The 26109-nt window shown below is 42.4% G+C and overlaps 1 protein-coding gene across 1 annotated transcript; it reads right to left on the minus strand.

The window, feature by feature from the left end:
• Window positions 1-691: 691 nt before the first annotated feature.
• On the minus strand, window positions 692-23673 carry LOC106562890 (serine/threonine-protein phosphatase 2A catalytic subunit beta isoform). The gene is made up of 7 exons (XM_014127962.3): window positions 23280-23673; window positions 8117-8326; window positions 6893-7066; window positions 4897-4986; window positions 4224-4385; window positions 3309-3427; window positions 692-1550 (listed from the first exon to the last, which is right to left on the minus strand). Exons 1-7 carry the CDS (start codon window positions 23379-23381, stop codon window positions 1478-1480), a joined length of 930 nt encoding a protein of 309 aa, XP_013983437.1. The 5' UTR covers window positions 23382-23673; the 3' UTR covers window positions 692-1477.
• Between the last annotated feature and the right edge of the window lie 2436 nt (window positions 23674-26109).

The raw sequence follows: 26109 nt of genomic DNA on the forward strand, positions 1-26109 counted from the left end.
CTCCCTCAAAACTTGAGACATCTGTAGCATTGTGTTGTGTGACAAAATGCACATTTTAGAGTGGCCTTTTATTGTCCCCATCACAAGGTGCACCTGTGTAATGATCATGCTATTTAATCAGCTTCTTGATATGCCACACCTGTCAGACGGGTGGATTATCTTGGCAAAGGAGAAATGCTCACTAACAGGGATGTAAACAAATTTGTGGATGCAATTTGAGCATATGGAACATTTCTTGGATCTTTTATTTCAGCTCATGAAACCAACACTTTACATGTTGAGTTTATATTTTTGTTCAGTATATAAACCTGTTAACTAAATCCATATTGCCAGGAAATTATGCCATTTGGTTTGCTAAATATAGGAAATTTGATAGCATTTACTTTTTACTTTTAACTCAAGTATGAAAATTGAGTACTTTTTACACCACTGTACTTAAGCACATTTAGTAGTATTTTACTGGGTTACTTGAGTCATTTTACATTAAGGTATCTTTACTTTTACTCAAGTATGACAATTGAGTACTTTTTCCACCTCTGCCTAGTGTACTCTTCCCAATGCTCAAACACCACATTTTGTGTATAAATTCCAGTGGTTCCCAAGATTTATTAAAACATTTTGCTACACAAATTTACTTTAGAGTGGACAATTTCGATTGAAAATATCCCTGAGAGTCAGCGATTTGGTGTCATTTACAATTAAAAAGTACTTTATTAGTTCAAATGCATCAAAGAGGCAATCACTTCATGACAAATATACAGAGGAAAATAAAACAGGTAGATTAGACCAAGGGGAAGAGTAGGAAGAAGTTTGGTGAAGAAGAGTGGGCTGGGGATGTAAGCTTGTGCATTTGTATAAAATACCGTTATTCACATGCCAGGCATTGCCAATGGAAAATGTATCATTGCCCAGTGATATTTGGGTGGGGAAAGTAAGCAAGTTATCACATTTTTTTGTGCAGAGTAATGTACAGTTGCAGAGAGAGGCCTCTAGTGGCCAAAAGGCCGTTTTAGATGGACAGCCAACTTCATTGGCTGATTCTCTTCCCCCCCCCCCCCCCTGTTGGAAATCATGTCCAACTGGGTAATCAGGAGAGATTAGCCAATCATGAAGAAAATTGACCACTTAAAAATAGAGATTGCCTCAATGGCAGTGCCTGTGCGCTCAGACGCAATAATGGGAAATACTGTATATAGGGATGCTTTCTCTCTGTGTGTAGAGCCCATAAACAAAATAACATTACGATCAATATTATACAGCAGGCAACTACAGTAAAGGCTCAAACGGGACACTGTGTTGCAGTACTGAGACACAGTGCAATTTGTATTATGTACTAAATGCTTATATGGCACATTTTGGTCCATGTCAGTGCTTCATGTTGTAACAGGTCATATGCACACAGGTTTTGGGGGGTTTGTTGTTTGCTTGCTGTAGCAGTCTTGCAGTCTTCTTCCTCCACCACCAGGCCAGTGGGTATTTATAAGAAGTAGTCGGGGGTACGACGGGTGACATGGGGCTCCCCGCGTCGAGGTGCAGGGTCAAACTGAAGGCTGGAGGAGGACAGTAAATACAACATTAGGATGACTCCAATGAAGACCATTACAGAACTGGCACATTTGAACATTTCAGAACAATTACAATCGAGGTGATAATGGAATGTATAACTCAATTTATAATGCCAGCACTTTTACAGATCTAACAATAGGTGCCCTTCTTTGCGAGGCATTGGAAAACCTCCCTGGTCTTTGTAGTAGAATCCGTTTTTGAAATTCACTGCTCGACAAAGGGACCTTACAGATAATTGTATGTGTGGGGTACAGAGATGAGGTAGTCATTCAAAAAAATGATGTTAAACACTATTATTGCACACAGGCTTGCCATAACAAAAGGGGTTGAATACTTATTGACTCAAGACATTTCAGCTTTTAATTTGTAATTAAATTTGCACAAATTTCGAAAAACCTAATTCCACTTTGACATTACGAGGTATTGTGTGACAATACCAGTGACAAAAAATCTCATAAATCCATTCTAAATTCAAGCTGTAACAACAATATTTGGAAAAAGTCAAGGGGTGTGAATTTCTGAAGGCACTGTATATATTTTTTATTTATAATATAATCATTAAGAACTAAAAATCACCAAAATAAATGCTATACAGCTGAAAAAACAACTATGAATTCAGCAGCATTGATAGCCATGTTTGTGCATTGATTGTTACGTGCATTGATAGTAAAAGAACACAGCATTCATGAAAAAATACATAGAATTTTGGAAAATTAGCACAAATGTTTCTCAGCCCCATAGCAGAACATGTATAATTGCAGAAAACTAGCTTGAAAACAGCCTAAAAAAAACATTTCCCCACCAGCGGTGCATTTCAATCAAACAAACTTATTGGGGATACAGGGCTATGCGTGTAGACGTACTGCAGATAAAAATAATGATGTGTCACAAATACTGTTGCATTATACAACAAATGTGCCCACTCTGGTCTTGGCACGTGCACTATAGCCAACAGCTGGCAAATACAGTGCAGGTAGGCTCCCTACACGAGATTATTAAGGACAATATTTATTTGTCAAACGGCAGCCATGCATTGATAAATAAACATCACCAGAATAAGAAAGGTGCATCAAGCTCATCACCATGCATTGATAAACAAACATCACCAGAATAAGAAAGGTGCATAAAGCTCACCACCATGCATTATCACCACTCTGTGCAGTTCATTATAACTTATTTAATCTGTAGCCTAATAAACTGCATGCTTTCCCGAGTCCTAGTGGGAGGACCACACAACATATCAAGTTTACTTCAATATGATGGTTATTATACCAATATTTGCACATAAAAGGCATTTCCACCGCCATTTCTCACTTTATACATACAAATGCCGCTCTGACGTTGCTCATCCATAAATGTATATATGCTTATTCCATTCCTTACTTAGATTTGTGTGCATTAGGTATTTGTTGTGGAATTGTTAGATATTACTTGTTAGATATTGCTGCACTGTCGTTACTAGAAGCACAAGCATTGCACTACACTCGCAATAACATCTGCTAACCATGTCAATGTGACCAATAAAATTTGATTTGAAAAGATCCCACCGTGTCGAACCAACAAATTGTCTGTCGACAGATAGGAAATGCTGGTACAATTGTATGTTTCCATCAGTCCGGTCGTGACTTTTTTAATGCATCAGGTAATTAATCTGTATGAACCGGTTGGATGGAAACCTGGTTATAAACACTAATCTGAGTTCACCTGTCCTTAGAGCCTCAAATAACCTCAATGTCACTTACAAAGAGTATTTCAGAGTATCATCCAGTTCCATGATGGCAGCTTGGTTGCCACAGCGATAGCAGTAGTTTGGTGCACTGAAGATGGTGACAACGTTTCGGTCATGACACCAGTTGTAGCCCTGGAAAACAAAAATCAGCATCACTATAAAAAGTAAAGTGAACCTTAAATTGCTTATTCTAATCATTAGTTAGATCTTTCTGAGGACATATGCCATGTATGTATTTTAGGTACTTAAACCCTTCTCTTACAAGAAGTAGTTATATGCATACAGTACACAGCTTAATTTTCAACTCTACATTCTGGCCCTGGAATTCTGAGCCAGGTGAATTACCAGGATGCGTCCCAAATAGCAATCTATTCCCCTCAGTGCAAATTTTAAAAAGAGAGCCCTGTTCAAAAATACTGCACTACGTGCAGGATAGGGTTTCATTTTGGACACAAGCTGCCAGCTCCTCCCTCAAAGCCGGAAGTGGATAATACTATAAATAAAAACGGCGTACACAAGACTCCTGAATTATTTATCCATGTTAAACAGCTAACATTTGCACAGCAGCTGCCAGCTGAAACATCTACAGAGACATGGAGGGCACGCTAACTCAAGTGTGTGTAGGCTACTCTTACCGCGATATCTGTTCATTTTGACATCTCAAATTCAATTCCCTCTGGGCAGTCTTAACAGACCTTTAGGTTCCATGTACAGAATGGAAGTACTACAATATTTGACTTGAAACATTTAGAAAAATTGTCCTCTCTTCCATGGGGGAATTCAAATTCTAAACCATCTACAGAAGCATTTTACTCCCAGAATCACTGTAATTGCTACTTGCTTTGATACTAAAACTACACCAACCAAGTATATAAAGACACTGAGCATAAACATTAACTGCCTAAACTAAAAGCATAACTGGGGTTACCTCCATGACAAGTTGGTGGGCACGGGACACAAGGGTAAGACCGTTGGCATGGTTGAAGGTTTCCGAGATGTCCTGCCCAAAGGTGTAGCCAGCACCTCGGGGGGAGATGCCCCAGCCCCCACGGTCATCTGGGTCTGACCACAGCAGGTCACACATGGGCCCCTGAAACACACACACACACACACACACGAAACGCAGCCCTCAATAAATTGCCGCATAGGGATTCTGACCTTATTTAGGACGGCTTGAAGACAGATCATATTAAATATGTAATGGGCAGTAGGATTGCAAAGAAGGGAAACAGTCCTAATATTTGTCATAAGACTGCAGCCATCAATGACAATGATGCATTGGAACCTGAATAGCCTACCCCTCGAAAAGAGACGAGGGTCACGTTCATTATGGCATGACGTAGCAAAACAGACGGAAAACAAAAAGGAGCATTTCTCAGTGGACAAGTCCAGTTAAGGTCTCCCTATTTTACTCCATTTGGTGCCTACTGAACACAACCTGGGGCTTGGCTCTAACACTACGGTAGGTCAACACCACCACACCATCATGCAGTCGACCTCATACCATCTGACAGCCCCTCTCGGTGCTGACAGCTAGCTAGTATCCTACCCCCACTGTCTGTGTGGTTGACTAATTAGGTCCTCTGTCAGGCAACACTGACCTCATGTGGAACTTCCTGCAGGCGATCCAGGGCCCGGATGTGATCCAGTGTGTCTATGGAGGGGGAGAGGCCACCGTGCAGGCAGAAGATCTACAGCATAGGATGAAAGGATAGACGTGATTTACCTTTACGTCACTTTGGAAAAAAGAGGGTTGTTGCCTACATGTAAATCACAAACATAATTAGGAAGGCTTCCTTTGAACTTACGCATAACATTCAATGTATGTCCCAAATTGCACCCTATTATGTACAGTTGAAGTCGGAAGTTTACATACACCTACATACGCCGAAAAAATGTAAAATCAGTTTTTCACAATTCCAGATATTTAATCCTAATAAAAATTCCTTGTCTTAGGTCAGTTAGGATCACCACTTTATTTTAAGAATGTGAAATGTCAGAATAATAGCAGAGAGAAAGGTTTATTTCTTTCATCACATTCCCAGTGGGTTAGAAGTTTACATACACTCAATTAGTATTTGGTAGCATTGCATTTAAATTGTTTAACTTGGGTCAAACATTTAAGGTAGCCTTCCACAAGCTTCCCACAATAAGTTGGGTGAATTTTGGCCCATTCCTCCTGACAGAGCTGGTGTAACTGAGTCAGGTTTGTAGGGCTTGTAGGGCTACTTGCTCGCACACACTTTTTCAGTTCTGCCCACGAATTCTCTATAGGATTGAGGTGATGGCCACTCCAATACCTTGACTTTGTTGTCATTTTTCCACAACTTTGAAAGTATGCTTGGGGTCATTGTCCATTTGGAAGACCCATTTGCGACCAAGCTTTAATTTCCTGACTGATGTCTTGAGATGTTGCTTCAATACATCCACATCATTTCCATCTTCATGATGCCATCTATTTTGCTAAGTGCACCAGACACCTCCTGCAGCAAAGCACCCCCACAACATGATGCTGCCATGTAAACTTCTGAACCACTGGAATTGTGATACAGGGAATTATAAGTGAAATAATCTGTCTGTAAACAAGTGTTGGAAAAATGATTTGTGTCATGCACAAAGTAGATGTCCTGACCGACTTGCCAAAACTATAGTTTGTTAACCTCTCTGGGGTCGGTGGATACATGCATGTTTTGTTCAATCAAGTTCATATTTATATCAAAAAACAGCTTTTTACATTAGCATGTGCCGTTCAGAACTAGCATACCCCCCGCAAACTTCCGGTGAATTTACTAAATTACTCACGATAAACGTTCACAAAAAGCATAACAGTTATTTTAAGAATTATAGATACAGAACTCCTCTATGCACTCGCTATGTCCGATTTTAAAAATAGCTTTTTGGTGAAAGCACATTTTGCAATATTCTAAGTAGATAGCCCGGCATCACAGGGTTAGCCATTTACACACCCACCAAGTTTAGCCCTCACCAAAGTCAGATTTACTATAAGAAAAATGTTATTACCTTTGCTGTTCGTCAGAATGCACTCCCAGGACTTCTACTTCAATAACAAATGTTGGTTTGGTCCCAAATAATCCATAGTTATATCCAAATAGCGGCGTTTTGTTCGTGCGTTCAAGACACTATCCGAAAGGGTAAATAAGGGTTACGCGCCCGACGCGTTTCGTGACAAAATATTTCTAAATATTCCATTTCCGTACTTCAAAGCATGTCAACCACTGTTTAAAATCAATTTTTATGCCATTTGTCTCGTAAAAAAGCGATAATATTCCGACCGGGAATCTGTGTTTTAGTACAAAGAGAGAGAAAATAAAAACATGGTGTCGCCCCGTGCACGCGCCTCAGTCTGATGGTCCTCTGATAGACCACTTAACAAGAAATGTGTGGAGTGGTTGAAAAACGAGTTTCAATGACTCCAACCTAAGTGTATGTAAACTTTCGACTACTTTTGACCACGGCCCTATGGACCCTGGTGAAAATCCGGCCCTGGTCAAAAGTAGTGCAATATAATGGAAAAAGGATGCCATTTGGGATGCACTCAATGACATAAAATAACACCACTTTATACACTTGTGTTACCTGTTCATCGACAAGGGCCGTCAGGGGGAGATAGTCGAAGAGGTCTGTGAAGTATTTCCACACATTTGCATTGCCGTACTTCCTCAAGCACTCGTCATAGAAGCCGTACACCTGGGTGATCTGTCTGCTCTCGTGGTTCCCCCGCAGTATCGTGATGCGCTTTGGGTAACGGACCTGCGGAGCGAGAGAGAGTTTAGCTCCAAAAGCTCTAGGCCTAAAAAAACTTGATTAATGAAAAATGCCTTTACAAAGAATGTGACAGCAGCACAGTGCCACCATGTGAAAACTTAACTGCATCGTATTCAAAACCATTTACAATCATGCACTTTACGCCGCATTTGGAAAAATACATATTTTTTTCGACCAGCAAAAAGTAACGGATTATAATCGTTCCTTTTAAAACGTCTGACATGTTCACATTTTGCTCGACATCAAAATTATTTCACCAATCAGTGTGGATAGAGCAGCTTGCTATGGAGCGGGCAAGCTATTTACATGCATTGAACAGACAAGTGTGTGGCGCGAGAGAGGGTGGAGACGGAGGCTTGGCTTAAAGCGCCGGGCATCTTATGACAGGCCCACAGAATTATACCGACGGAGGAGCAGACCTTTGATCTATGAAGGAACTTAGAATGTCTTAACTTCAGAGTTAGCTTAATGTTGGACCAGAGCTAGCTAGCTAACATGCTTGTGTGTGCAGAGCGTCACCAGAATAAAAACACGTCTTACCTTTTTGTAGTTAATAAATCCAATGTGAAACATGTTAAGGATACTATAGTTAACTACCATTGAAAAGGTTAATCCATTCTTCTCCAATTAAAAACATCTCTCCCTAATTTCTGAATCACTTTGTAACATCAGGGGAGGGGCAGGTAGCCTACACACACACACTGGCCAAGATTTTCAACTGGCAGATAGAAATTTATTGAGTGACAGAGTCAGGGCTTTGTATAGGCGCTTTGTTGCGTTTTTTTTGTGGGACTGAAAAAAATGCCTGGAACGTAAAATAACGTTATTCAGTGGTTCCCATGCTTTTAAATAACTCTTCTGTTCCGGAACAATCACACTTTCGCTCCCGGTTCTGTTTCGGTTCCTCTAAAAATTACGTTATTTTCCGGTTCTGTTCCCTGAACCGGTTCCAACCCCTGATGGCAAGACAGACTTTATACCAGAAACTGAAATACTGTGGTTTCAGCCCACTCATCAAGTTCAGAGTTCACTTGCCTTTAGTGCGACAAGCAGCGAGACTGTTTCCACCGAGTAGTAGCCTCGGTCTACGTAGTCCCCCATGAACAGGTAGTTGGTGTCGGGCGACTTGCCCCCGATTCTGAAAAGCTCCATGAGGTCATGGAACTGGCCGTGCACATCTCCGCACACCGTGACGGGACAGCGTACCTCCTGCACGTTGGACTCCTTGGTCAGGATCTCTTTAGCCTGGAGAGGGGAACAAAAAGTGGATTACAGAAAACATCAGTGACTGGTGTATACAAATGTAAACATTTATTCAAGAGGGTGAATGAAAGGCTGCAAGACAAGTAGGCTGACAGAGAGGGTTCCCTCACTTCTTGCTCTTAGGAAACTTTGCAGTATTTTGTTTTTTAATGTATTATTATTTCTTACATTGTTAGCCCGTCTTTTTTTGTGTTATTACATACAGCCGGGAAGAACTACTGGATAGCAGAGCGGCGGCAACTCACCAGCACTACCAGAGTCACAACCAGGAGTACGACTTTTCCAAAGCAGATCCTTTGTTCGCACCCCCCCTGAGCAATTGAACCGATTCCAGAAGCCGATCCAAAACAACACCGGCGAAGGAGAGGTACTCGGAGTGGTGTCTAATCCGATTTAGGAGGCGCGCACCCCACTCACCGATTCCGAGTATATTACTCGCTAATGTTCAATCTCTAGATAATAAAGTTGACTAGCTCAGAGAGCTTTCCAGAGAGAGATCAGGGATTGTAAAATACTCTGCTCCACAGAAACACGGCTCTCTTGGGATATACGGTCCGAATCGGTCCAGCCAGCTGGATTCTCAGTTCATCACGCAGACAGGAATAAATATTTCTCTGGGAATAAAAAAGGGCAGGGGTGTATGTTTCATGATTAACAACTCATGGTGTAATTGTGATAACATACAGGAACTCAAGTCCTTTTGTTCACCTGACCTAGAATACCTCACCATCAAATGCCGACCGTATTATCTCCCAAAATAATTCTTATCAGTTATAGCCACGGCTGTGTATATCCCCCCTCAAGCTGTTACCAAGACAGCCCTCCAAAGAACTCCACTGGACTTTATGCAAACTGGAAACCACATATCCTGAGGCCACATTTATTGTACAGTAGCTGGGGAATTTAACAAAGCAAATTTAAGAAAAAGGATGCCGAATTTCTATCAACATATCGACTGTAGTACGTGCTGCCAAAACAGCTCCAACTTCCAGGATGCCCATAAGGCTTTCCCCTCCTTTCAGCAAATCTGACCACCACTCCATTTTGCTACTCCCTTCCAATAGGCAGAAACTCAAACAGGAAGTACCCGTGCTAAGGACTATTCAACGCTGTTCTGACCAATCGGAATCCACGCATCAAGATTGTTTTGATCACGCGGACTGGGATATGTTCCGGGTAGCTTCCGAGAATAACATTGACAAATGTGACTGAGTTTATCAGAAAGCGTATAGGAGATGTTGTACCAACAGTGACTATTAAAACCTACCCTAACCAGAAAACGTGGATAGATGGCAGCATTAGCGCCAAACTGAAAGCGCGAACAACCACATTTAGCCATGGCAAGGTGACTAGGAATATGGCACAATGCAAAGTGTAGTTATTCCCGCCACAAGGCAATCAAAACAAGGAAAAGTCTCAATTCAACCGCTCAATATGTGGCAGGGTCTACAGACAATCACAGACTATAAAAGGAAAACAAGCACACCGACGTCTTGCAACAAGGACACCGACATCTTGCTTCCAGACAAGTGAAAACACCTTCTTTGCCTGCTTTGAGGATAACACAGTGCCACCAACGCAGCCCGCTACCAAGGACTGTGGGCTCTCCTTCTCCGTGGCCGATGTGAGTAAGACATTTAAGTGTGTTAACCCTCGCAAAGCTGCCGGCCCAGACGGCATCCCTAGCCGCATCCTCAGAGCATGCAGACATATTCAATCTCTCCCTATCCCAGTCTGCAGTCCCCAAATGCTTCAAGATGGCCACCAATGTTCCTGTACCCAAGAAAGTAAATGACTATCGCCCCGTAGCACTTCTGTCATCATGAAGTGCTTTGAGAGACTAGTCAAGGATCATATCACCTCTACCTTACCTGTCACCCTAGACCCACTTCAATTTGCTTAATGCCCCAAAAGATACACAGACGATGCAATTGCCATCACATTGTACACTGCCCTATCCCATCTAGACAAGAGGAATACATATGTAAGAATGCTGTTCATTGATATTCTATAGCTCAGCATTCAACACCATAGTACCCTCCGAGCTCATCATTAAGCTCAAGGCCCTGGGACTGAACCCCGCACTGTGCAACTGGGTCCCGGACTTCCTGATGGGCCACCCCCAGGTGGTGAAGGTAGGAAACAACACCTCCACTTCGTGCACCCTCATCACTGGATCAGCGAACAGTAGTAGGCTTGATTAACAACAATGATGAGACAGCCTACAGGGAAGAGGTGAGGGCTCTGGGAGTGTGGTGCCAGAAAAAAAAACCTCACTCAATGTCAACAAAACAAATGAGAAGATCGTGGACTTCAGAAAATGGCAGAGGGAGCACCCCCTATCCACATCGACGGGACCGCAGTGGAGAAGGTGGAATGCTTCAAGTTCCTTGACGTACACATCACGGACAAACTGAAACGGTCCACTCACACAGACAGTGTGGGGAAGAAGGCACAACAGCACCTCTTCAATATCAGGAGGCTGAAGAAATGTGGCTTGTCACCCAAAACGTTTACAGCTGCACAATCGAGAGCATCCTGTCGGGCTGTATCACCACTTGGTACGGCAACCACAGGGCTCTCCAGAGGGTGGTGTGGTCCGCCCAACGCATCATTGGGGGCAAACTACCTGCCCTCCAGAACACCTAAAGCACCCAATGTCACAGGAAGGCCAAAAAGATAAATCAAGGACAACAACCACCCGAGCCACTGCCTGTTCACCCCGCTATCATCCAGAAGGTGAGGTCAGTACAGGTGCATCAAAGCTGGGACTGAGAGACTGAAAAATAGCTTCTCTCTCAAAGCCATCAGACTGTTAAATAGCCATCAATAGCACAGAGGCTGCTGCCTATATATAGTGGATTTAAAAAGTCTACACACCCCTGTTAAAATGCCAGGTTTTTGTGATGTAAAATACTGAGACAAAGATAAATCATGTCAGAACTTTTTCCACCTTTAATGTGACCTATAACGTGAACAATTCAATTGAAAAACAAACAAATCTTTGAGGGGAAAAAATAAAAAACTCACAATAACCTGGTTGCATAAGTGTGCACACCCTTAAACTAATACTTTGTTGAAGCACCTTTTGATTTTATTACAGCACTCAGTCTTTTTCGGTAGGAGTCAATTAGCATGGCACATCTTGATGTGGCAATATTTGCCCACTCTTCTTTGCAAAAGCGCTCCAAATCTGTCAGATTGCGAGGACATCTCCTGTGCACAGCCCTCTTCAGATCACCCCAGAGATGTTCAATTGGATTCAGGTCTGGGCTCTGGCTGGGCCATTCCAAAACGTTAATCTTCTTCTGGTGAAGCCATGCTTTCGTGCATTTGGATGTGTGCTTTGGGTCGTTGTCGTGCTGAAAAGTTAACTTCCTCTGCATCTTCAGCTTTCTAACATAACACGCCTGAAAATTGTGTGCCAAAATTGCCTGGTATTTGGAACTGTTCATAACTCCCTCCACCCTGACTAAGGCCCCGGTTCCAGCTGAAGAAAAACAGCCCCAAAGCATGATGCTGCCACCACCATGCTTCACTGTGGGTATAGTGTTCTTTGGGTGATGTGCAGTGTTTTTGCACCAAACATACCTTTTGGAATTATGGCCAAAAAGTTCAACCTTGGTTTCATCAGACCATAACACATTTTCCCACGTGCTTTTGGGGGACTTGATGTTTGTTTTTGCAAACTTCAGCCGGGCTTGGATGTTTTTCATTGTAAGAAAAGGCTTCCATCTTGCCACCCTACCCCATAACCCATTCATATGAAGAATACGGGAGATTGTTGTCACATGTTGCATACAGCCAGTACTTGCCAGAAATTCCTTCAGTAGGTCTCTTGGAAGCCTCCTGACCAGTTTTCTCGTCTTTTCATACATTTTGGAGGGACGTCCAGTTCTTGGTAATGTCTCTGTGGTGCCATATTTTCTCCACTTGATGATGACTGTCTTCACTGTGTTCCATGGTATATGTAATGCTTTGGAAATTCTTTTGTACCCTTCTCCTGACTGATATCTTTCAACAATGAGATCCCTCTGATGCTTTGGAAGCTCTCTGCGGACCATGGCTTTTGCTCTGAGATGCAACTAGGAAAATGTCAGGAAAAATCCTACTAGAACAGCTGAACTTTATTTGTGATTAATCAGAGTCACTTTAAATGATGGCAGGTGTGTAATGACTTCTATTTAACATGAGTTTGAATGTGATTGGTTAATTCTGAACACAGCCACATCCCCAGTTATAAGAGGGTGTGCACACTTATGCAACCAGGTTATTGTAAGGTTTTTATTTTTCATTTTCCCCCCCTCGAAGATTTCAGTTTGTTTTTCAATTGAATTGTTCACATTATAGGTCACGTTAACAGTAGAAAAAGTTCTGACATGATTTCTTTGTCTCATTCTTTTACATCACAAAAACCTGGCATTTTAACAGGGGTGTGTAGACTTTTTATATCCACTATACATAGACTTCAAATCCCAGGCCACTTTAATAAATGGAACTCTAGTCACTTTAATAATGTCTACATATCTTGCATTACCCATCTCATATGTATATACTGTATCCTATATCTTATTCTATGCCACTGACATTGCTCGTCCATATATTTTTACATTCTTAATTCCATTCCTTTACTATGTTTGTGTGTATTGGGTACATTGGGGGGAAAAAGTATTTAGTCAGCCACCAATTGTGCAAGTTCTCCCAGTTAAAAAGATGAGAGAGGCCTGTAATTTTCATCATAGGTACACGTCAACTATGACAGACAAAATGAGAAAAAAAATCCAGAAAATCACATTGTAGGATTTTTAATGAATTTATTTGCAAATTATGGTGGAAAATAAGTATTTGGTCACCTACAAACAAGCAAGATTTCTGGCTCTCACAGACCTGTAACAACTTCTTTAAGAGGCTCCTCTGTCCTCCACTCATTACCTGTATTAATGGCACCTGTTTGAACTTGTTATCAGTATAAAAGACACCTGTCCACAACCTCAAACAGTCACACTCCAAACTCCACTTTGGCCAAGACCAAAGAGCTGTCAAAGGACACCAGAAACAAAATTGTAGACCTGCACCAGGCTGGGAAGACTGAATCTGCAATAGGTAAGCAGCTTGGTTTGAAGAAATCAACTGTGGGAGCAATTATTAGGAAATGGAAGACATACAAGACCACTGATAATCTCCCTTGATCTGGGGCTCCACGCAAGATCTCACCCCGTGAGGTCAAAATGATCACAAGAACGGTGAGCAAAAATCCCAGAAACACACGGGGGGGGGGATCTAGTGAATGACCTGCAGAGAGCTGGGACCAAAGTAACAAAGCCTACCATCAGTAACACACTATGCCGCCAGGGACTCAAATCCTGCAGTACCAGACGTGTCCACCTGCTTAAGCCAGTACATGTCCAGGCCCGTCTGAAGTTTGCTAGAGAGCATTTGGATGATCCAGAAGAGGATTGGGAGAATGTCATATGGTCAGATGAAACCAAAATAGAACTTTTTGGTAAAAACTCAACTCGTCGTGTTTGGAGGACAAAGAATGCTGAGTTGCATCCAAAGAACACCATACCTACTGTGAAGCATGGGGGTGGAAACATCATGCTTTGGGGCTGTTTTTCTGCAAAGGGACCAGGACGACTGATCCGTGTAAAAGAAAGAATGAATGGGGCCATGCATCTTGAGATTTTGAGTGAAAACCTCTTTCCATCAGCAAGGGCATTGAAGATGAAACGTGGCTGGGTCTTTCAGCATGACAATGATCCCAAACACACCGCCCGGGCAACGAAGGAGTGGCTTCGTAAGAAGCATTTCAAGGTCCTGGAGTGGCCTAGCCAGTCTCCAGATCTCAACCCCATAGAAAATCTTTGGAGGGAGTTGAAAGTCCGTGTTGCCCAGCGACAGCCCCAAAACATCACTGCTCTAGAGGAGATCTGCATGGCGGAATGGGCCAAAATACCAGCAACAGTGTGTGAAAACCTTGTGAAGACTTACAGAAAACGTTTGACCTGTGTCATTGCCAACAAAGGGTATATAAAAGTATTGAGAGACTTTTGTTATTGACCAAATATTTATTTTCCACCATAATTTGCAAATAAATTCATAAAAAATCCTACAATGTGATTTTCTGGAGAATTTTTTTTTCTTCTCATTTTGTCTGTCATAGTTGACGTGTACCTATGATGAAAATTACAGGCCTCTCTCATCTTTTTAAGTGGGAGAACTTGCACAATTGGTGGCTGACTAAATACTTTTTCCCCCCCCACTGTATATGTTGTAATTGTTAGATATTACTCCACTGTCGGTGCAAGAAGCACAAGCATTTCTGCTAAACACGTGTATGTGACCAATAAAATTGGATTTGTATGTTGTTTTTTTAACTTTGTACACTACATCAAAACACTAGCTAGAAAATCTGCCTCGCATGCTACAAGCAAGAGTTCTATGGCACTGTGTGCTCTTTTCAAAGGATGGATCCCAGTCTCTTCAGGGCTATGGGATGGGGAGTCTGCCGGGCATTGGGTTGACAACCCAACTCGGGATGAGGAGGGCTTTTAGCGGGTGGAATAGTGGGGACCAATTGGAGGTTTACTTAGTAGCAAAGCAAATATCATGGTATAGCTATATACTTTTTATATATAGCTATATACTTTTGTGTTACCATTTAATGGTACGTTTACAAACATTATGAAAAATAGAATAGAATAGAGTTGTCTCATTATGGTAAGTGGTGAAATAAGTATAGCCAGTTATAATTGTTATGGCTTAGCAGAAAATAAAAGATGATCAGTATTTACCTGGCTAAAAGAGAAGGAATATAATATCTATTGTTTACAGGAAACTCATTCAACAATTTTAGATGAAGTTTTGTGGAAAAAGGACTGGGGGGCGAAATATATTTCTCCCATGGGCAAAGAAATTCAAAAGGGGTGATGGTATTAATTAACAGTAATTTTCATCCAAATGTGCAAATTGTCCAAACAGATCATCAAGGTAGATGGATTATTTTAAATATGTTTTTGTAACTAAACGGTCACATGGAATTTGACTGCGGTCATGATTCGTGAACGCCGGTGTGACAGTAATACGGTCACCGTAACAGCCCTATGTGTAGACTATATAGCCTTTACGGTTATAATCGGACCCTGCTGGTCATCCATGAACGTCTTTGTGTGCTCTGTCCTGTCTGATTATCCATCAGTCTGACATCAGTCAGAGAGGACGAGGGAGGGAGGAGTGGAAGGAGAGGGGAGTAGAGAAGAGGAGCATGGAGAGGAAGAGCATCTATGGGGGCAACAGCCCAGCCTGTTGTGTCTGCCCCAAGTCCCACCATTCACCCTTGCACAACCCAGCCTGGGCCTAAAGTGACATTGGCATGCGGTTTTGAAGTGTTTTTTGAAAGCAGTAGTAGGAGTGTTTTTTCCCCCACCAGATTTGGTGTTTAACCCATAAGAGTCTAAGCCCCGTCTAAGCCGGGGGATACGTTTTTTTTTTTACTAAGCTAAATGGAATTGTTTTAAGAAGGTTATACTAAGGATAATTTTGCTATTTGATTGAATTTTACGACCCCTTAAAATATTTTTTTTTAGGGATACTTCATGTACATTTTTATTTGACCTTACTGCTATTAGCCCACACCAAAACATTCCAAAGGAAGGTCCTTTTGAAGTGTCTGTCCTATATTTGAGAGATACAAGATCAGGAAACATTTGCTTTTCTTGTATTTTTTTTAATACATGTATTTAACCAGTTATTTTTGGCATTAAACAGTCTATATTTATACTTCCAGTACCGGGGGCCCTTCAGACAAGTCTTGTGAGGCCTGTGGGCGTCCTAGAGAAAAACATGTACGTGAGAGTCTCACCTTTCCAAAGAGGGGTCATATTAGTGTGTAGCCCAAACTGTTCGGATGCTTCAGACAGAAGTTGGCAGATCGGGTGTACCGACTTCAGACGAGTCCCAAGACGCTTGTTGTAGAGCACCATTGTTTTCTTGAGAGTCTCATCTTTCCATAGATGTGTTTGTAGTCCATACCGTTCCGATGATCCAGTGAGAAGACCGATTTTCAAGATGTCTCATGGTCTGACAAACATCGCTCTAACTCTGTCACCTTTCAACGCAGAAATGGAAGTGTGACATAGGCGGATGCAGACGCATCCAAATCGGCCAATATTAGCTAAAAATGCCAATAGCGGCCCGATGTCTAGTTTAACGCCGATGTGCAAAACCGATGTCAAAGCTGACGTGCATACCTATATAAACGTAGATAGATGACGTAACGACGCCACAAAAAAAAAATAATACACCGCTACACAGAACGAAAGCTGAAAAATACTTTGTGCACACTGCCAACAACTAAACAAGTTAAAGTCAAGCAGTCATTTGAAAAAAAATGTTGCCCTACCGGAGTTACACATTATTGTTGATAAACAAATTTCAGCGAGACAACTCAAAGGCGAAATCCATTAACGCCAAGATAATAGAATTCATTGCCCTTGACAATCAACAGTTTTCTGTTGTGGATGATGTTGGCTTTCGGCAACTGGTCGAGCACCAAGTAGGTGCTATTTTTCAGATGTTGCCCTACCAGAGTTACACAGTATTGTTGAAACACATCCATGAGCTACTTGCGATGGCCGTCACTGCTATTAGCTTCACGACTGACATTTGGACCAGCAATGTCAGCCCCATGAGCATGCTGAGTCTGACAGTACAGTGGGTCGACGAGGATTTCGTACTGAGGAAAGCCGTATTGCATGCTCAAGAATGTGCTGGTTCTCATACCGCTGCTGCCATTTCAATGGCATTTGAGAACGTTTGAAACATGAACACACTCCTAGCTCCATTCAAACAACTGACTCGAAATAAGCTCAACTGAGTCTGCAGCAGACGTGATACCCTGTCATGGCAATGAAAACACCTGCTCAACAAAACTGCAAAAGTACTCTACAAGAGGCTGTGAACAAGGTGGCATTCTCTGAGCCTCTATTGTGTCACCACCATGCTCGATGCTAGGTACAAGGACTGCTACTTCGATGCAGACAAGAAGCAGGGTTTACGTGAAATGTTAGACACAGCTGGACAAGATGGAAACGGACACAGTGACAGTGCGCACAGAGGAAGAGGCCATGGACAGACAGAGCTGAAACTTCACTGATTGACATGTATGATGAAATCCTGGTTGCGACTGAACAAATTAACAACGTAACAACACAGCAAGTAAGTGAAAGAAATAGGTTTTGATTATGTTTTACTGGTAATGGGGACATACGTAGATGCCAACAAAATAACTTTTTGGTCAGTGTGTGTTTCAACTATTTAACTGTACTATAATACTTAACAGGCCACAAATGTTTAAATATCGGTATTGTTTTTTTGGCAAGGAAAATATTGGTATCGGACAAAAATGACATATCGGTGCATCCCTAGTAAATACATGTACTACTTCGATCCAAATTCAGCCAGAATTTCCCCAAACTACTTCAACTACTATGATAACATTTGACAGTAGGCTACTGTGAAAGCAGCAAATGCCCCAAAAAAAGTGTGGGATACAAATATGGTGTATGACTCCTTGAATGGCTACTGGCTTGCTTTCAGTGTGTACACAGGTCAGGGGGATGAAGCAACATAGCTTGGCTTAGCCTTAGTTGTCATGGAGCTCATGCGGGGCTCTCTCATCACATCACCAGGTCTATGATGACATCTTATTTTCACCCATACCTCTGGTGAGAGATCTTCTTGACACTAACACATACTATTGTGGCACAGTAAGGAACAATAGGAAGAATTCCCCCAAGGCCATTATGGAGGGCAAGCTCCACAGAGGTCAGATTCTAAAACGGCCTGTGGATAATGTTATAGTGTGCTGCTGGAGGGACAAATGAGGTGTACTTTCTATGTTCTAATAGCTCAGAGAATGACACCCTAAAACCAGTATCAAAATACAGGAACAACGTTCCGTTCAGAGCTGGTCCTGGATTTCAACAAGAAAAAAAATGGTTGGGGTTGACCATCGACCAGTTCAGGAGCTACTATAATGTTGGACACACAGCCAGGAAATAGTGGAAGTATGTGTTTTGGGGGATGCTCAAAATTGCTATTATCATGCTTACATTGTGTGGGGGACCCTGCAAAGGCCCCTTCACAGAAACCACAGGCGCATGTCCCTGAAGGCATTCAAAATGCAACTTGTGCATTCGCTTTGTGATGGATATAGTGGCAGGAAGCGGGAAGCCAAGAATGTGGCACCAGGGGGTGTAGACCGAGTTGTAACTCAATTTGAAAGCAGGCCACTCTGGTGAAGTTTAAAGGGCGCATGAGAGGGTATGCCGTGTGCATCCGGAATGGAAGCAGGGCAAAAAGTGGGAGATGTGTAGAAACCTCCTTTGGGTGCTCTGTGTGTTCTGGGCCACTTTGCAGGATGGGGCCGTGCTTCCAGAAGTTCCATGACACATTGTAGGCTAAATGCAAACACTAAAGTGACAGTGTGAAATATGAATTTGTCCTATAAATCATAGGCAAAAAAAAGTAAATCTAGCCTAACAGGGAGGCAGGTAGCCTGGCGGGTAGGAGCATTGGGCCAGTAACCGAAAGGCTGCTGGATCAAATCCACGAGCTGACAAGGTAAAAATCTGTTGTTCTGCCCCTGAGCAACATGCTTCAGCAACTTCCATGACATGTTGACTAAATGCAAAGACTTGCGTGACATTCATTTTTACTACAAATATTATCAGCAAATGTGTATGTTTTAAATTAGTCTCTGAACAGTTGTGTTTATCTAATACTTGTTGCATTCTCTAAACTGTTGTCAAAGTACTATTTCTACATTTTGTGTCAGGCCTGGTCCCCACTAAATTGTATTGGGAGAGGTTATCTATATTTTGAAATTGTCTGAATAGTCATTTGCATTTTTACATTGTAACAGAAGTAAGAATCTTTGCCAATCCAATAGCCTACTTTGTGTGGGTTTTGAAATAATTTCTGAATATTGTCCTCTGGTCAATATTTTGATACATTTTTGAATATGTACAGTACCAGTCAAAAGTTTGGACACACCTACTCATTCAAGTTTTTTTTAGTTTTTGCAGTGATCTGTGAGCTGCTCTGACAGCTGGTGCTTAAAGTTAGTGAAGGAGATATGAGTCTCCAGCTTCAGTGATTTTTGCAATTTGTTCCAGTCATTGGCAGCAGAGAACTGGAAGGAAAGGCGGCCAAAGGAGGAATTGGCTTTGGGGGTGACCAGTGAAATATACCTGCTGGAGCGCGTGCTACAGGTGGGTGCTGCTATGGTGACCAGTGACCTGAGATAAGGCGGGGCTTTACCTAGCAAAGACTTGTAGATGACCTGGAGCCAGAGGGTTTGGCAACGAATATGAAACGAATGCCAGCAAACGAGAGCATACAGGTCGCAGTGATGGGTAGTATATGGGGCTTTGGTGACAAAACAGATGGCACTGTGATAGACTGCATCCAATTTGCTGAGTAAAGTGTTGGAGGCTATTTTGTAAATGACATCGCTGAAGTCAAAGATCAGCAGGGTAGTCAGTTTTACGAGGGTATGTTTGTCAGCATGAGTGAAGGATGCTTTGTTGCGAAATAGGAAGCCGATTCTAGATTTAATTTTGGATTGGAGATGCTTAATATGAGTCTGGAAGGAGAGATTACACTCTAACCAGACACCTAGGTATTTGTAGTTGTCCACATATTCTAGGTCAGAACCGTCCAGAGTAGTGATGCTGGACGGGTGGGAAGTTGCAGGCAGCGATCGGTTAACCTGTTGGGTCTAGGGGGCAGCATTTGCACGTCTGGATAAAAAAAATGTACCCGATTTAATCTGGTTACTAATCCTACCCAGTAACTAGAATATGCATATACTTATTATATATGGATAGAAAACACTCTAAAGTTTCTAAAACTGTTTGAATGGTGTCTGTGAGTATAACAGAACTCATTTGGCAGGCAAAACCCTGAGACATTTTCTGACAGGAAGTGGATACCTGATGTGTTGTATTGACTTTAAACCTATCCCATTGAAAAACACAGGGGTTTAGGAATATTTTGGCACTTCCTATTGCTTCCACTAGATGTCACCAGCCTTTACAAAGTGTTTTGAGTCTTCTGGAGGGAGATCTGACCGAACAAGAGCCATGGAACGATGATGTCCCATTAGACACCTGGCGCGCGAGTTCATGTTGGGTACCCTCGTTCCAATACGTTATAAAAGAGTATGCATTCGTCCACCTTGAATATTATTCATGTTCTGGTTAAAAAAGGCCCTAATGATTTATGCTATACAACGTTTGACATGTTTGAACGAACGGAAATATATTTTTTCCCCTCGTTCATGACGAGAAGTCCGGCTGGCTTACATCATGTGCTAACGAGACGGAGATTTTTGGACATAAATGATGAGCTTTTTTGAACAAAACTACATTCGTTATGGACCTGTGATACCTGGAAGTGACATCTGATGAAGAGAATCAAAGGTAATGGATTATTTACATAGTATTTTCGATTTTAGATCTCCCCAACATGACGTCTAGTCTGTATCGCAACGCGTATTTTTCTGGGCGCAGTGCTCAGATTATTGCAAAGTGTGATTTCCCAGTAAGGTTATTTTTAAATCTGGCAAGTTGATTGCGTTCAAGAGATGTAAATCTATAATTCTTTAAATGACAATATAATATTTTACCAATGTTTTCTAATTTTAATTATTTAATTTGTGACGCTGACTTGACTGCCGGTTATTGGAGGGAAACGATTTCCTCAACATCAATGCCATAGTAAAACGCTGTTTTTGGATATAAATATGAACTTGATAGAACTAAAAATGCATGCATTGTCTAACATAATGTCCTAGGAGTGTCATCTGATGGAGATTGTAAAAGGTTAGTGCATCATTTTAGCTGGTTTTATGGTTTTGGTGACCCTGTCTTTGACTTGACAAAACATTACACACAACTCTTGTAAATGTACTGTCCTAACATACTCTAAATTTATGCTTTCGCCGTAAAACCTTTTTGAAATCGTAAAACGTGATTAGATTAAGGAGATGTTTATCTTTCAAATGGTGTAAAATAGTTGTATTTTTGAAAAATTTGAATTTTGACATTTATTTGGATTCAAATTTGCCGCTCTTGAAATGCACCTGCTGTTGATGGAGTGCACCACGGGTGGCACGCTAGCGTCCCACCTAGCCCCAAGAGGTTAAAGAGCATGTATTTAGTTTTACTTGCAATTAAGAGCAGTTGGAGGCCACGGAAGGAGTGTTGTATGGCATTGAAGCTCGTCTAGAGCTTAGTTAACACAGTGTTCAAAGAAGGGCCAGAAGTATACAGAATGGTGTCATCTGCGTAGAGGTGGATCAGGGAATCACCAGCAGCAAGAGTGACAACATTGATGTATACAGAGAAAAGAGTCGGCCCGAGAATTGAACACTGTGGCACCCCCATAAAGACTGCCAGAGGTCCAGACAACAGGCCCTCCGATTTGACACACTGAACTCTGAGAAGTAGTTGGTGAACCAGGCGAGGCAGTCATTTGAGAAACCAAGACTGATGATTCTGACGATAAGAATGGGGTGATTGACAGAGTCGAAAGCCTTGGCCAGGTCGATGAATACAGCTGCACAGTATTGTCTCTTATCGATGGCGGTTATGATATCGTTTAGGACCTTGAGCGTGGCTGAGGTGCACCCATGACCAGCTCGGAAACCAGATTGCATAGCGGAGAAGGTACGGTGGGATTCTAAAATGGTTAGTGATCTGTTTGTTAACTTGGCTTTTGAAGACCTTAGAAAGGCCGGGAAGGATAGACATAGGTCTGTAGCAGTTTGGGTCTAGAGTGTCTACCCCTTTGAAGAGGGGAATGACCGCAGCAGCTTTCCAATCTTTGGGGATCTCAGACGATACGAAAGAGGTTGAACAGGCTAGTAATAGGGGTTGCAACAATTTTGGCTAATAATTTTATAAAGAGAGGGAGGTTAGGCAGGTTACCTTTGCTTTCTTGAGCACAGGGACTATTGTGGTCTGCTTGAAACATGTAGATATTACAGACTCAGCCTGCGGTTCAAACTGATAAAAGACATACCCTTGTCCACTTACCCTTGACTTATTCCCTTGGGGGAATCCCCATCACTATCTTGGAGGGCGGTACAAATGATTAGCCAAGCAAGGGAAGTTTGCAACGTAAGCTCCACAGCCCTCGTTTTAAGTTGAGTTTGCGAGTGTACAATTATGTTCACTCCGGGGCCTGAAACTCCCCATAATACAATTTGTGACAATTGCACAACAATTGCACAACCGCTAAGAAAAGCCTGACAAAACTTAAAAACAACATCAGAGAAGTCTACATACAATTGTAAGTAAAAACAAATGCAAATAATTTGAAATTGTGCTACTAACGCACATGAAGACACAAACATCTCATAAAAAGTAAATGTTTTTTTGGTTATCTTTTGGAAATTGTAGAAATAAAACATTTTCCTTCTGAAGTTCCAGCTCGGCAGGCTAACGTTAGCTAATTAATTTGCTAGCTATCATACAGTAGGCATATATTAATAATTATATAGTTAATATAAGTAGACATGAAATCATAATTGACTGTAACGCATATAAAGCACCTACGGTGGCTGAAAACACAGTCATCGCGGGATGAAGGAGTGACACATTTCTGGGCAAGGGCGGTGCATTTAAAAATCATTCCTTCCTCCCTCGCCCTGCAAGTGTATACTCGTCAGACGTCATGATACGTCATCAGAAGTGTCCACTTAATTTGAGGGCTGAGGGGATAGGGTGTGTCTTTTAGTGTTTGGACTGCAAGCTCGGCCAGGGAGAGAGCTATCTGACATACAAATTGTACATGTTCTCTAGTTATCGGTGAGAAGTAGGCATTGAAGAAACGCATTGAAGAAACGCACTCAGTTGGACGTTCTTACCTTTTCGCAGAGCGTTCTCACTTGATTCTCCGACAGTTGCTTGCATTCATTCAGTTGCTCGACCCATTGGTCTAATTCCTTTGTAAAGACTTTATCGTCCATTTTGAAAACTGATCAGATAGGCTGTTTTTAGCTAACTGGTGGATATGGTGAAGTAATGAAATAACCGTTATTTCGCCCAACTTCGATGCAACTCAAGACGTCAACCGGAACTATGGATGGCGTTGTAGCTAACTTAGAACGATGCGCAGCTCTATCTATCATCGAGATAATCAGTGATTATTATCGGTACCGATATCCTCAATACAAAGTTAGCTAATCTTCCTGGTATTTGTATACACCGTGTGGCACGGCACTGTTAGTTCCCTGTCGCCCCCCTACAAAGGAAACTGGCTGTATAATGGCCGCTCTGATCGACGTCTTCTTCATCGATGAGGTTTAACGGCAGTTGGCATCCAATAAATGTTGCATTACCGCCATCTACTAGACTGGAGTATAACTCCCTTATACTTTGCTTAATTAGTTAAAAAAATATATATAATACAACAAATACCCTACCATATAACACTACACTCACAAAAAATGTAATAATATAATAATAATAAATACCCTACTCCTCTATTTAAATGAATGTAGTCCTACTTCCTTTGTAAGGATGGAACATCACCACTAAACATAATGTAACGCTTCCTTCTAATGTCAAGTCTCGCACACCCAAATACCTCTCTGCAGCTGCCAGCACAACCTTTATTTTCTGCGACTTACGTTCCATCCCTGGAGTATAGTTAATAATGCAAAAAATCCAATCTTACTGAAACAAATATCACTTGTTGGCAGTGGCGGATTTAGACATAGGCGACATGGGCAGCCACCCAGGGCGGTATCTTGCCAGGGGCGGCATGGGGCGCCAGCACCAAAAAAATATACATAAATTCCAGAATGGTGACATTTGTGCGATCGGTTTTCTATCGCTCATTTGCACGTCACGTCAATGATATCATGTCACCGTGTGGGACTGTGGGTTAATTAACCTTTTCGGAGAGGGCGCCCTGATTCAAATCAAATCAAAGTTTATTTGTCACGTGTGCCGAATACAACAGTGAAATGCTTACTTACAGGCTCTAACCAATAGTACAAAAAAGGTAAGTAAAGAAATAAAAACAACAGTAAAAAGACAATGAAAAACAGTAGCGAGGCAATAAAAGTTGTGAGGCTACATACAGACACCGGTTAGTTAGGCTGATTGAGGTAGTATGTAGATATGGTTAAAGTGACTTAGAAATATGATGAACAGAGAGTAGCAGTAGCGTAAAGAGGGGTTGGCAGGTGGCGGGACACAATGCAGATAGCCCGGTTAGCCAATGTGTGGGAGCACTGGTTGGTCGGGCCAATTGAGGTAGTATGTACATGAATGTATAGTTAAAGTAAATGTGCATATATGATAAACAGAGAGTAGCAGCAGCGTAAAAGAGGGGTTGGGGGGCACACAATGCAAGTAGTCCGGGTAGCCATTTGATTACCTGTTCAGGAGTCTTATGGCTTGGGGGTAAAAACTGTTGAGAAGACTTTTTGTCCTAGACTTGGCACTCCCGTAACACTTGCCATGCGGTAGTAGAGAGAACAGTCTATGGCTGGGGTCTTTGACAATTTTTAGGGCCTTCCTCTGACATTGCCTGGTGTAGAGGTCCTGGATGGCAGGCAGCTTAGCCCCAGTGATGTACTGTAGTGCCTTGCGGTCGGAGGCCGAGCAATTGCCATACCAGGCAGTGATGCAACCGGTCAGGATGCTCTCGATGTTGCAGCTGTAGAACCTTTTGAGGATCTCAGGACCCATGCCAAATCTTTGTAGTTTCCTGAGGGGGAATAGGCTTTGTCGTGCTTGGACCATTCTAGTTTGTGGTTGATGTGGACACCAAGGAACTTGAAGTTCTCAACCTGCTCCACTACAGCCCCGTTGATGAGAATGGGGGCGTGCTCGGTCCTCCTTTTCCTGTAGTCCACAATCATCTCTTTAGTCTTGGTTACATTGAGGGATAGCTTGTTATTCTGGCACCACTCGGCCAGGTCTCTGACCTCCTCCCTGTAGGCTGTCTCGTCGTTGTCGGTGATCAGGCTTACCACTGTTGTGTCGCCTGCAAACTTAATGATGGTGTTGGAGTCGTGCCTGGCCATGCAGTCGTGGGTGAACAGGGAGTACAGGAGGGGACTGAGCACGCACCCCTGGGAAGCTCCAGTGTTGAGGATCAGCCTGGCAGATGTGTTGCTACCTACCCTCACCACCTGGGGGCGGCCTGTCAGGAATTCCAGGATCCAGTTGCAGAGGGAGGTGTTTAGTTCCAGGATCCTTAGCTTAGTGATGAGCTTTGAGGGTACTGTGATGTTGAATGCTGAGCTGTAGTCAATGAATAGCATTCTCACATAAGTGTTCCTTTTATCCAGGTGGGAAAGGGAAGTGTGGAGTACAATAGAGATTGCATCATCTGTGGATCTGTTTGGGCGGTATGCAAATTGGATTGGGTCTAGGGTTTCTGGGATAATGGTGTTGATGTGAGCCATTACCAGCCTTTCAAAGCACATTTAGTCATCTAGGCAGGTTGGCTTTGTGTTCTTGGGCACAGAGACTATGGTTGTCTGCTTGAAACATGTTGGTATTACAGACTCAAACAGGGACATGTTGAAAATGTCAGAGAAAACACCTGCCAGTTGGTCAGCACATGCCCGGAGCACACGTCCTGGTAATCCGTCTGGCCCGCAGCCTTGTGTATGTTGATCTGTTTAAAGGTCTTACTCACGTCGGCTACGGAGAGCGTGATCACACAGTCGTCTGGAA

The sequence above is a fragment of the Salmo salar genome, chromosome 11, assembly GCF_965601325.2.
Source record: "Salmo salar chromosome 11, fSalSal1, whole genome shotgun sequence".
NCBI classification, from domain to species: domain Eukaryota; kingdom Metazoa; phylum Chordata; class Actinopteri; order Salmoniformes; family Salmonidae; genus Salmo; species Salmo salar.

Coding starts and splice junctions, on each gene's coding strand:
- LOC106562890 (XM_014127962.3), bottom strand. CDS start 23,381: ATGGACGATAAAGTCTTTACAAAGGAATTAGACCAATGGGTCGAGCAA. Junction 4,987..6,892: donor CGGCCCTTGTCGATGAACAG/GTAACACAAGTG, acceptor CCTATGCTGTAG/ATCTTCTGCCTGCACGGTGG. Junction 4,386..4,896: donor TGCAGGAAGTTCCACATGAG/GTCAGTGTTGCC, acceptor TGTGTGTTTCAG/GGGCCCATGTGTGACCTGCT.